The sequence below is a fragment of the Rutidosis leptorrhynchoides genome, chromosome 4 (genome assembly GCF_046630445.1).
Source record: "Rutidosis leptorrhynchoides isolate AG116_Rl617_1_P2 chromosome 4, CSIRO_AGI_Rlap_v1, whole genome shotgun sequence".
NCBI classification, from domain to species: domain Eukaryota; kingdom Viridiplantae; phylum Streptophyta; class Magnoliopsida; order Asterales; family Asteraceae; genus Rutidosis; species Rutidosis leptorrhynchoides.
Window position 1 is genome coordinate 12,853,936 of NC_092336.1, and position 14,299 is coordinate 12,868,234.

General features: G+C 34.0%; 1 protein-coding gene across 1 annotated transcript; it reads left to right on the forward strand.

Annotated features, from left to right (window-relative positions):
- Positions 1–10,089: 10,089 nt before the first annotated feature.
- LOC139840412 (serine/threonine-protein phosphatase 7 long form homolog) lies at positions 10,090–10,882 on the forward strand. Its single transcript, XM_071830682.1, has 2 exons — positions 10,090–10,414; positions 10,641–10,882. Exons 1-2 carry the CDS (start codon positions 10,090–10,092, stop codon positions 10,880–10,882), a joined length of 567 nt encoding a protein of 188 aa, XP_071686783.1.
- The last annotated feature ends 3,417 nt before the right edge of the window (positions 10,883–14,299 follow it).

A 14,299-nucleotide genomic window follows, 5' to 3' on the forward strand; every position in this document is an offset into this window, starting at 1 on the left:
GTAATAAATTTTTGTATGATATCAATAATTTCGGTTACGCATACCTAATTTTATTGAATACCAATTTAATACTTTATAGCGAACGATTTAGCGTTTATTATCAAAAGGTTAAAAGCAATAAAATAAAAATAAAAACTGTACATACTTACCTGTGAGATAGAATTCTCAGTGACCTGCTTTAGCCCACTCATAAGATAGTCGGACTAATTGGTTTTCCATAGCTACATAGGCATAACCTCGAGCATTCAACGATTTTTCTTCGAAACATATGAACGGTCCTTCTCTGCATAAAGTAACGAACTCGGTATTGGAATATGTTTGATTTGTCGAGCATTTTCCTTCGTGTGACCATTTTCTGCATTCGTGACATCTTTCAAGGTGTCGTGCTCTTCTTTTCGCTGCGGATTTTGATTTTCCTTTACCAAAATGTAACTTATTATGATCGTTCCTGAGTTCTTTTCTTACTCCGTCCAATTTGGCTCTTATTACTGATACCAGGTCACTCGGGAGTGTGTCATTATTAAGTTTAGTGATCAAAGCGTGTAGCATTAGACCATGGTTTAGTTCACAGGAATTCTTCATCTCGTAAAACCAAAAAAAAATAAAAATTCAGAATGGGGGGAGAAGACTAGTTCTTTAGGGTCTGCTAGGGAAAGACTATTCGGATTCCATTCTTGAAAACTACACGAAAACAGAAAATCTAACTCTAACAGAAATATATATTACCCTAAAAAGATTCGAACCTCCCCACACTTAGTTAGATGTGGTGTCGAAATTATGATTGACTTCATTGTCAACTTCCATCGGACCATGTATGTAATGTTTAACTCTGTGACCATTAACTTTAAATTCAATCCCATTTGAATTTATTAATTCTACTGTTCCATATGGGAAAATTCTTTTGACTAAGAATGGTCCAGACCATCTTGATTTCAATTTTTCAGGAAATAGCTTGAATCGTGAATTGAAAAGAAGAACTTTATCTCCTTCCTTAAATTCTTTTGAACTTCGAATTCTTTTATCATGCCATTTCTTTGTCTTTTCTTTATAGATTAACAAATTTTCATATGCTTCATGTCTTAATTCTTCTAATTCATTTAGCTGACTTAATCGTAGAAGTTCAGCTTCATGTAAATCAAGATTACATGTCTTCAAAGCCCAAAATGCTTTGTGTTCAATTTCTACTGGAAGATGACATGTTTTTTCGTAAACGACTCTAAAAGGTGTGGTTCCAATTGGAGTTTTGTAGGCTGTTCTAAAAGCCCAGAGTGCATCCTCCAATTTCATGGACCATTCCTTCGGATTTGATCCTACGGTTTTCTCTGGAATACGTTTTAAAGCTCGGTTGATATTTTCAACTAGTCCACTTGTTTGTGGATGATAAGCGGTTGAGATTTTATGAGTTACTCCATATCTTTTGAGAACTTTCTCAAGTTGATTATTACAGAAATGAGTACCCCGATCACTTATTAAAGCTTTCGGTGTTCCAAACCTAGCAAAAAGACGTTTTAAAAAGTTAACTACAACTCGTGCATCGTTAGTTGGGAGAGCTTGTGCTTCCGCCCATTTAGATACATAATCAATGGCAACGAGAATGTAGAGATTATTATGAGATTTTGGAAATGGACCCATAAATTCAATACCCCAAATGTCAAATACTTCACATACTTGAATGACATTTTGTGGCATTTCATCACGTTGACTTATTTTTCCGGCCCTTTGACAAGCATCACATGATTTGCAAAGAAGGTGTGTGTCTTTGAAAATTGTAGGCCAATAGAATCCAGCATCGTAAACTTTTCTTGCTGTGAGCTGAGGCCCATAATGCCCCCTGTTGGTCCTGTGTGACAATGGTTTAAGATTTGACTAGCTTCATCTCCGAATACACATCGGCGTATTATTCCATCGGGATAACTTTTAAACAAATGTGGATCTTCCCAGAAATAGTGTTTTAAATCACTAAAGAATTTCTTTCGTTTTTGGTATGACAATCCTTTTTCAAGGAATCCACATACTAAGTAGTTTGCATAATCTACAAACCATGGAATTTTATTATAATCTATCTTCAATAGATATTCATCAGGAAAGTTGTCTTGTATGGCCAATTCATTTAGAACTTCTAATTCAGGATTTTCAAGACGAGAAAGATGATCAGTGGCGAGATTTTCTGCTCCCTTTTTATCTCGGATTTCAATATCGAACTCTTGTAAGAGTAAAATCCAACGGATTAATCTTGGTTTGGCATCTTGTTTCGAAAATAGGTATCTAAGAGCAGAATGGTCGGTATAGACCACCATTTTAGCTAGAACGAGATATGAACGAAATTTGTCAAAAGCAAAGACAATAGCAAGGAGTTCTTTTTCAGTAGTTGTGTAATTCGTTTATGCTCCTTGTAACGTCTTACTAGCATAATATATAGGTTGAAATCGTTTTTCAATCCTTTGTCCTAAAATGGCTCCCATTGCAAAATCACTCGCATCGCACATGAGTTCAAACGGTAGATTCCAATTTGGAGTTATTATAATCGGCGCATTAGTGAGTTTTTCTTTAAGAATATTAAAAGATTTGATGCATTCATCTGAAAAGATGAATGGAGCATCCTTTTCTAGGAGTTTATTCATAGGAGTGGCAATTTTAGAAAAATCTTTTATGAAACGTCGGTAAAAACCGGCATGCCCTAGAAAACTCCTAACTCCTCTAACATTGGTGGGATGTGGAAGTTTAAAAATTACATCTACTTTAGCTCTATCCACTTCAATTCCTTCCTTTGAAATTTTATGACCAAGAACGATGCCTTCTTTAACCATGAAATGGCATTTCTCCCAATTAAGTACTAGATTTGATTGTTCACATCTAATAAGCATTCGTTCAAGATTAACTAGACATGATTCAAATGTATCACCGAAGACTGAAAAGTCATCCATGAAAACTTCCATGCATTCTTCTATCATGTCGTGAAAAATCGCCATCATGCACCTTTGAAAGGTTGCAGGGGCATTGCAAAGTCCAAATGGCATGCGTTTGTAAGCAAAAGTACCATAAGGGCACGTGAATGTGGTTTTCTCTTGATTCTCGGGTGCTATTGAAATTTGAAAATATCCGGAAAAACCATCAAGAAAACAATAGTAACTATTTCCGGCTAATCTTTCCAACATTTGATCAATGAAAGGTAAGGGAAAGTGATCTTTTCTGGTGGCGTCATTTAATTTTCTATAATCAATACAAACACGCCATCCTGTTACAGTCCTAGTAGGAATAAGCTCATTTTTTTCATTTGTGATGACAGTCATGCCACCCTTCTTAGGTACACATTGAACTGGGCTTACCCATGGACTATCAGAGATTGGATAAATTAAACCTGCATCAAGCAGTTTAATAATTTCTTTCTTAACAACATCTTGCATATTCGGATTTAGTCTTCGTTGGCGTTGCACATACGTTTTATGACCTTCTTCCATAAGGATTTTATGTGTGCAATACGAAGGACTTATTCCCTTAATATCATGAATCTTCCATGCAATAGCTGGTTTATGAGCTTTTAGCACAGAAATGAGTTGTGATTTTTCATTTTTTCAGTAAGAGAAGACGATATTATTACAGGTAATTCAGATTTACCATGTAAATAAACATATTCCAAATGGTTTGGAAGTGCCTTTAACTCTAATGTCGGTGGTTCTTCTATCGATGATTTATATCGATATCTGTCTTCTTCTTTTAGCATTTGAATTTCTTCTGTTGTTGGTTCATATCCATTAACCATAAGTGTAGCTAACATTTCAGCTTCATCAATTGGTTCAGTTCATTCTCCTAACGAACATTCTCCTGTTCCTTGTAATTCTGGAAATTCTTCTAATAATTCTGCATGTGAATCTATGGTTTGAATATAATAACATGTATCATCTGCAGATTGCGGTTCTTGCATGCCTTTATCAACAGAAAAGGTAACACTCTCGTCCTCTATACTTAGGGTCAGTTTCTTACCAAACACGTCTATTATTGCTTTAGCCGTATTTAAGAATGGTCTTCCTAATATGAGAGGAACTCGAGAATCTTCTTCCATGTCCAGAATAACAAAATCTACTGGAAATACTAAAGTACCAACTTTAACTAGCATGTTCTCCATTATCCCTCTAAGATATTTTACTAATCGATCGACTAGTTGTATACTTATTCGTGTTGGTTTCAATTCTCCAAGGTCTAGTTTAGCGTATAGTGAATACGGCATTAAATTTATACTAGCACCTAAGTCTGCCAATGCTTCTATTGAACTAAGACTACCCAGAAAATATGGAATTGTGAAACTTCCTGGATCTGATAATTTTTCTGGTATTTTATTCAACAGCACTGCAGAACAATTAGCATTCATAGTAACAGCCGAGAGTTCTTCCATTTTCTTTCCATTTATGATTAGATCTTTCAAGAATTTGGCATATCTAGGCATTCCTGATATTACATCAATGAAAGGAAGATTAACATTTATCTGTTTAAACATATCCAAGAATTTGGATTGTTCGGCTTCAAGTCTTTCTTTTCTCATTTTACTCGGGTAAGGAAGTGGTGGTTGGTATGGTTTAACATAAGGTTTAGCCTTAACTGTGTTATCTTCATTAACCTTTTCAACTACCGGTTCTGTTTCCTTATCTTGCTCAGGTTGTGATTCTTGTGGAGTAGGAATAGAGTCATCAGAAATTACAGGCATTTCAGGTGGTTTAAGTGTAATACCACTTCTTGTGGTAATGGCTTTAGCGGTTTCATTCCGGGGGTTAGCATTTGTATCACTAGGTAGACTTCCCGGTTTTCTTTCACCTATCAACCTTGCTAGATTGCTCACTTCTTGTTCCAAATTTTGAATAGAAGCTTGCTGATTTCTAAATGCTTGAGCATTTTGTTCATTCGTTTGTTTCTGAGATGTGAAAAACTGCGTTTGAGATTCAACTAGCTTCGACATCATATCTTCTAAATTTGGCTTTTTATCATCGGTTTGTGGTGGTTTATTTTGAAAAATAGGTCTTTGCTGGTTGTAAGTATTATTGGATACTTGCTGATTACTAGGACCTTGTTGGTTGTTGTATGGAACATTTCGGTTATAGTTCTGGTTTTGATTGTAGATTGGTCTTGGAGGTTGATAATTATTCTGATAATTATTTCCAGGCCTTTGGTTTATGTATAAAACATTCTCTCTTTGTTCCATTGTTAGTTCAATACTGAGACAATCTTTTGTCAAATGTGGTCCTCCACACTGCTCACAACTAATTCGTATTGAGTGGATATCCTTAGTCATCTTTTCCATTCGTCTCTCAACAGCATCTATCTTTGCGGAAATGGAATCTAAGTCATGGCTAGAATCGGCTCTAGCTGCTTTAGATGATCTAACGATATCTTTTTCTTGGTGCCACTCATGTGAGTGGGAAGCAGTGTTATCAATAATTTTGTAAGCGTCAGTTGCGGTTTTCTTCATAATGGAACCACCAGCTGCTATATCTATGTCTTTCCTTGTAGTGATGTCGCATCCTTGGTAGAATATTTGTACTATTTGACAAGTGTCTAAACCATGTTGCTGACATCCTCTCAATAACTTTCCAAATCTTGTCCATGCTTCATATAAAGTTTCATTTGGCTTTTGCGTGAACGTAACAATTTCTCCTTGAAGTCTTACGGCTTTAGATGCAGGAAAGAATTGTTTAAGAAATTTTTCAACTAAAACGTCCCATGTATCAATCGCCCCTTCAGGTAACGATTCTAACCAATCTTTGGCTTCTCCCTTTAAAGTCCAGGGAAATAACATGAGATATATCTGTTCATCCTCAACTTCTCGTATTTTAAATAGAGTACAGATCCTATTAAAGGTACGAAGATGTTCATTTGGATCTTCCTTCGGCGCACCACTAAATTGGCATTGATTAGTTACCATGTGTAGAATTTGTCCTTTGATTTTATAATCTGGCGCATTAATGTCAGGTTGAGTAATTGCGTGACCTTGGCCAGTGCGTTTAGCTCTCATTCAGTCTTTCATACTTAGAGGATCCAGATTTTCCATGATTGAATTTATTGAATCTGAATCACTAGAGTATTCTTATTTAATGGGTTGTTCCTCGACAATTTCTGTTTGAATGATTGGTGGTTCCGGAGGAAAGATTAGTGGTTCAGGATCTCTGAATTGTCCCTGAATATCCTCCGGATTCTTAATTGTGAGGTCGGGTTCAAAAAATGAATTATCGGAAATTTGAATTGGAGTACTTGGTCGACTGGATGACGATTCTAAAGAAAAATCAACGGCGACAATATTGGCTAGATGTCTTGATCGAGTTACAGGTGGTGAACGTACGAAAGGTGGTGAACGTTTTGCTCGGTGCATTCACTGAATATCCTATTAGTTATAAAAGATAAAAAAATTATATAAGTTATCAAAATAATAGACTTTTCTGCGTTTGCCCACGTTTCGAATAGCCAATAGATGCAACAGGGAGCCAGAACCCTTTAAATCGGAAGCTCACAACTCAGCCACTAACAAATCCAACTATTACTACGAAACAGAAAATTTGGATGTCTATCAATTTAACCACTTAAAATAATTTTTCGTTGAAATTTAAAGAAATTTTAGATCAGAAATAGAAAAAAAATTCTAAGTCCTAAAAACTAGAGCGGCGAAAAATAAGAAAGAAAAAGAGCGCGTCGAAAAAACGTCGAAAAATAAAAGGTCGAAAAATAATAGGCGTCGAAAAATAAAAATAAGAAAGTAGCGCGTCGAAACTTAAAAAGGAACTAAAAACTAAGAATTAAAAGTTACGTCTAAAAATATTAAAGCTTAGAGGAAATTCTATATCCAAAACGGCAAAAACTTAAAAAATGTAAAATCTTAAAACGGCGTCGCAAAATTCTAAAGCACCTAAATCTTAGTCTAAAGAAAAAGCACTTAAGGGATTTTACGGCAAAGCCTAAAAATCTAGAAGTAAAAATAACTATAGCAAAAACTATGACTTAAAATTAAATACGAATTAAAAATACAAATATTACGCTAAAACAAATAAAAAGATACAAAATATAAAAATAAACTTAAAGTTGTAAAAAGTACAATTTTTATAAAAATATTATTTTAATATTATTTATTTTATAAAACTATTAATTTTATATATTAATAAAACTAAATTAAACTTAAAATACAAATTAATAATAAAAACTAAACTAATTAATTAAAAACTAAACCCTAATTAGGGTTTTAATAATAATAATAATAATAATATACTCCGTAATTAATGCGAAATTAGGTCAAAGATGGCGTGTCAGAACCTGTCATGAGGTCGCATGAGTATTTGCCTATGGATCCATGCGATTGCATGGCCCAAATATTCAGGTTACAAATTGGGCTGCTACAGTGTAGCCCGATTCTTTTACTTATTTTTTTTTTATTTTTTTCTATTTTTCTATTTTTTATTTATACAAAATATATATAAAAATTAAATAAAAACTTAATTTTTAAATAAAAATAAAAACTTTATAATTTTATAATTTTAACAAACTATTAAAAATATATAATTTTTGTTTTTCTTTTCTTTTTATATTTTTGTATTTTTAATTTTTAAAACGTATATTTTTATAAAAAGAACTAAATAAAAATCTTTTTTTATAGCGTTGCGCTTTCAGCGTTTTAGTGTCCCCGGCAGCGGCGCCAAAAATACTTGATGTGTGCAAGGTGGTGTACAAAATAGTTATATTTTTACTACAAAATACTATTAAATACGATACAATTTTACACAAGATATTTATTTATTTATAGAATGGATATACCTAAACCTTGCTACAACACGCAGTGTACCTAATCGTACAGTAGTGTAGTTTTTAGTAAGTCCGGTTCGTCCTCAGGGAACTCTCCAAGTTTAACGCTATATTTTTTTAACTTATAATTGTAAAAATACAAAAATATATATAAGTAGTATTATTATTATAAAAGGGGATTTTTACCATTTAATGACCGGTTTGTCGATTTTAAAACTTAAGTCGCAGTTAAAACCTAATGTAAAATATTAAAAATAAATATAACTTAATTTAAAGCGTAAAGTAAATGACAATAATTAAAATGCGATAAATAAAATAACGGTAAATAAAATTGCGATAATCAAAAGTGCAATAAAATATGAAATAAAGGAACTTAAATATGAAATAAAGGAATTATGCTTATTTAAACTTCCGTAATCATGATGTTTGACGTGTTGTTTTTAGTTTAGTACCATGGGTTAATTGTTCTTTGTCCTGAATTATTCGATATGTCCATACGAATTTGTCCATAATAGTCCATCAGTCATAAATATAAAGTGCGAGAGTCTTCATCAAATTATCCTTATACCCGAAGTCAAATATTCCAAATAATTGGGGATTCGAATTGTAACAAGGTCTTAATACTTTGTTTAATGAATACACCAGGTTATCGATTGCGTGTAGTCCAAGGTTTTACTACTATGTTAACAATTACACCAATTACCCTTGAATGTAATCCACCCCTGTTTCAACAAGTCTATTAACTATTAATCCAGTTCCGTGTCCGGTAAAATGAACAATTATTGGTATTTATAGATATCCCGCCCACCGTCCCCAGTCAAGCGTATGTGGTTATATATAAATACGTCAAATTAACGAGGTATCATTTAGTTAATATAAAGCCCATTAATAGCCCATAGTCTAATTTCCACAAGTGTCGTTCTTTTATCCAAACCCCAATTATGGTCCAAAACCCAATTACCCAATTTTAATATTTAGTCCAACATCACGATTACTTCGGCATTAAATAAGCATAATAATAACTTAGCTACAAGACATTAATTTAAAAAGGTTGAACATAACTTACAATGATTAAAAATAGCGTAGCGTTACACGGACAGAATTTCGACTTACACCCTTACAACATTCGCTAACATACCCTTATTATTAGAATTTAAAATTAAAATTAAAATAAAAATATAATATATATATATATATATATATATATATATATATATATATATATATATATATATATATATATTATACGAGTGAGATAGAGAGGTAGATGGATGTTTAATCGATCACCAAACTGCGAATTTATAGGGATGTGGCCTGACTTTTAGGGTCATGCGACCGCATGGAAATCCTTCTTCAAAGCCATGCGATCGCATGGCCAACTGGGACAGCTCAACTTTGGTTGTTTTCTTCTTGCCGACGGTTTATATAATAATATAATATATATATATAATTTTAAGAATTAATTATATATTATATTATATTCATGTGCATAGTTGACTTGTAATTTTTAGTTCGTTGTGTCGAGCGTTGAGAGTTGACTCTGGTCCCGGTTCCGAATTTTCGAACGTCCTTGCGTACAATTTAATATCTTGTATTTTGCATTTTGCGACTTGTACTCTTGTAATTTTGAGACGTTTCTTATCAATAATTTGAACCACTTTGATTGTACTTTGTACTTTTGAGTTTTTTGGTCGTTTGCGTCTTTAATTCGTCGAATCTGTCTTTTGTCTTCACCTTTTATTATTTAAACGAATATCACTTGTAAATAGAACAATTGCAACTAAAAGCTTGTCTTTCTTGAGGGATAATGCTATGAAATAAATGTTCGTTTTTAGCATTATCAGTTGTATTGTGTTAATGATTTAATATTATTAAAAATATTATATTATGGAGTTTTTTAAATGTACAATCTTTGAAGTAGTGAAAATAATAATTAGTGAAAATAATAATTAAAATATATAAAATAATATAAAATAATTATGCAAATAAAATATATAAAATAATTGAATTAGTGAAAATAATAATTAAAATATATAAACTAAATTACAATCTTTGAATAACAGAAAAAAAAAATCCAAATCTGGAGTTACAAAGGCCGGATTGTATTAAATTCACCTAACTTTGTCATTTATTGCGTCTATATGCCATTCCTGTTTCACCTGAACCAAAATTGTGCCATGTGTCAAACCCGGAGTTCCAAACTCCGGATTCTGCTGAATAAAATCGAACTTCAATACTTCGGTTTCAAAATGCAGACGAACCACCACTACAATTCACAATTTTCTGTACGCAATTCTCTCTAAATATTCACATATAATGGCTTTTATTCAAGCGAGATCAATCCCCGTTGATGAAAGTCTTCTATATTTACAATCTCAACGCGTTCATAGGTCTTATGCAATTTTTTCGGGGGCGATTAAGCCGGATGAGGTTATCAAACCTAGAAGATGTGATCAGACATTTTGGGGTCATATTAGTCGCCTAAATGGGGAAAGAATTGATAATCGGGTCTTACAATATTTGAATTTAAAGGGTTTAGGTCTCGTGTGCAAACTGGGACAACAAAGAGTGGATCACGCTCTCATCACAGCTTTGGTTGAACGATGGCGTCCGGAAACGCATACTTTCCACTTTCGTTTCGGTAAAAAAATCCCTTATATTGTATATGTATATTTTGTAATCTTATTTATTAAAAATTTGTATTATTGTATATGTATAAATTATATATATATAGATAAATTAGTTAGTGAACATATGTATATATATAGATAATCTTATTTATATATATATAGATAATCTTTTGTTTATATAGATAATCTTATTATTTATAAACATATTATTTATAAACATATACATATGTCAATTAGGGGAAGCAACTATAACGTTACAGGATGTACAAATTATGTGGGGTTTACTTACTGACGGTGAGGTTGTATCCGGAACGTGGTTCAAATTTCCCGATCAGCAATGGGTCGGATTAGTTAGTGAACATTTAGGGATTACTCCTCAAAATATTGGTGAAAGGGGTATAGAGAAAGGAAAAATTAGGATTTCAACTTTAATAGAAGAGTTGGATAGGGACCTTGTAGACAATATAGTGGGTCACTAACAATGAGCACGCGTATACATGTTAGCTATGATGGGTGGCTTGCTATTTTCGGACTCGAGTTCCCATGATGTACCGTTGAGCTACATATATCACTTGCTTGACCTTAGTCCGGCCACACCGCGTCTTAGTTGGGGTAGTGCGGTTCTCGCACATGTTTATAGAAATTTGTGTCATACTGCTCAAGTTCCTAACGCTAAGGGCATAAATGGTGCGATGCTTTTAGTACAACATTGGGCGTATGCAAGAATTCCAACACTCGCACCTCAACTAGTTTCAGATATACGTATTAAACTGGTACACCCGGAAGGGGTGGGCATTCGTAAACCGTATGGTGCCAGGTATAATATTTTTATTTGATTGTAATTGTTTGCGTTATTATAAAATATATTATTTTTACATAATTGGTATATATTATTTTTACTTAATGGGTATGTAGGTGGCATGGTAAACGGATACACTCCAATTTGCCCGCACATGTTCTGGTAACGTGTCGCGCAGCACTTACCGCTTTAACCGAGGAACACGTAAACCCTTTTACATTAATGAGGACATATATAGATATTTTGATAACATTTTATTAATGTCTGATTATGTTATGTTATTGTAGTTTGATTGGCTTCCATATGCAACATTCTATCTCGATCGACTTCCCCCTCAGTGTACAGCTGACAAAGGCTTGTGGGCATATCGTGGCCCTATTATTTTTTGGGCTGATATTGAGATGCATCTTCCGAATAGAGTATGTAGACAGTACGGGTGGATACAATATGTTCCCGATAATGACGGACTGTAGAATGCGGCTGATCATGAAAGGATACACAACACAAGCCTACATTCCAAAGCGGGAGTTAATTTGTTAACAAATGAACACAAGCTACGTACATCCAGAAATGGAGGAACCGAAGTAACACGGTTCATGTGGGTGTGGACGGCTTGGGCACGTCTGCTGATTACTTTAGTTGGTACTATGCGCGCACAGTTGTGCACATTATAGACCCGGGAAACGTTTATCCCCCCAACACATATCCTAATTGGGCAGGAACTACTAGTATCCTTGTAAGTAACAGTGTTGTTATTTTTTTTATTTTTATAACATGTACCATAGTTTAAATAATTACCTTTAAACTAATATTTATTTACTTTTAACAAATATGCAGCAGGAGGGGCTTCATATGGTGCGTGAGGTGGCTTCAACTCAGATGCGGCCGGATAGTCAACCGAACCCGCAACCATTTTATGATTTACCGGGTCAAGTGATGGGCTACGCGCATCATATGCCACATGGTCAATTTAACTACTATCCTACACAGTCCTTCAATTTTCCGCCGAACTATTACTATGACCCGTCTCAATATAGTCGTCCACAAACTCAGTATACCCCGGGGACCCAGTATACATCAGATCATAACACTCAGTATGTCCCACGTCCCGAGTATAGTACTCATCAAACGGACCATGGCCAATCATCCATGTTTGGGGATTTGTCTACGGACGAGTACAATGTGAGTCTCCTGGATATTAGTACCCCTCATCACAGTCCACACCGTATGATGCACCCTCCACAAAATTCATACGTAAACGATCCTATACGTATGCAGGATCTAGGTAGTACATCACAAACGAGTCAGAATGAGGATATAACTAATGAGGATATACCTGGAGTTCAACCACTCAGGAGGAGTGAGAGGGTTATACGAGATGTGGATTGTGGAACCGGTGGTCATAGAAATTACCGACAACCCCCGAGACGTAACCGTTGAATGGTTGTATACCATTAGTTGTAACCGTATTGTGTTCTTTTTTATATAAAAAGTGATGCAACCGTATTTATTTGTGCATTCCATTAAAAATTGTGTGCATCTTTTTTAATTAACTGATAATGACATTGATAATAATAATAATAATAATAATAACAATAATAATAATAAAAATCACTACTAAATTCATGCATTACAACTTATTTTATGCATTATAATATTCACCATTAATATCATATACCCTACTGAATTCAAGGGCGTCTTCAAAAACGCCATATAAAACATACAACTCGATTTTTTCAGAAAGTATACAAGCTTTCCCTAGTAATGCATACCAATCATCATCAGACAAAATTGTTTCAGGTTCGACAATTCCTTATTTGTAATAGTAAATGTCCATTGAACGGGGATTTTCCGGTAACTTTTCTCGAATGAACTCGTTCAACTTCTGCAGATCAAACCCACAAACATCAACATTATTAAATGTAGTTTTCTCGCCTCCTTCAAATTTTGTTTCATCAGCAAAATCGCAGCCATAATATACATCAATTGAAACGTACTTCGGATCTATGTTTTACTTATGATTATGCAACATGCAACCTGCCCTTTTATAACCATAAAGTATACCGGGGTTATAAACGCCGGTTTCAAAAACCAGATTTGCCAATGCCGATTTTACTTTTCTTGCAGCTTTTACTGTTCTTGCAGATATTACTGTTAAACATCTTTAACTTAAACCGGAAATCCAAAGGCCGGTTTACATTATTATGTTTTGTTTACATGTATTGGAATCTCGTCAATCGTTTATGTTAGTTATGTTATCTTTGATGACTTCGGTGTTATTTTATGTGTAATGATTGGTGTGCGTGATAATAAACTAGTTTCACTATTATTAAACTGAAGTTGAATGTGGACTACAATGCAAATACAAAACACACTTCAAACATACAAAACATAAAGTTAAAACATGAAAACACCTACTCTAAAGTACTCTCCTGCTCAAACGTAGTAAACCGCTTAACATATTCCCAAACATAAAAATATTCAAACAATTCGCCATTTTCACGTTCGTACTGTCTTTCAACTCGACCCCTAAATTCGTGAGAACCTTCTGCTCTCTTACTCATACGAGCGGATTTTCGCCATATTGCATCCCATTTACGACAAGGTTGCATCAATTCAGACCATTTGGACCTTAATTGTTCCTTTGTTTGAGTCACGCTTGGACCTTGTTGGTTAAAATTATTCGTAATTAAAGACCAAAACTCATCACGTGATAATTGAGCGGTGTTTGGATCTTGAGAAAACATAACCCAAGAAGTGCATAATTTTAGCTCATCCATTACAACGGAATGAGATAAATGAGACATAATAAATGGTGATAATATGAGATATTAAAATTTTAGGTGTGCAGAAATAAGATAACATAGTGTTTAATTTATAGTGGAAAAAGTGTATTGACAAGAATCACATACTTTAAAATAAATAAAAAAATAATAAAAAAAAAAAACTTAACAAAAACCGAAGTTCTAAACTCCGGTTTCCGACAGGCGTCAGAAAGCTGCAAAACCGGAGTTCAAAACTCCGGCTAGGTCATGGTGGGCAACTTGTCAGCTAACGGGGCAGCTTTTTGATGAGAGAGGTTAGAATCCGGAGTTCC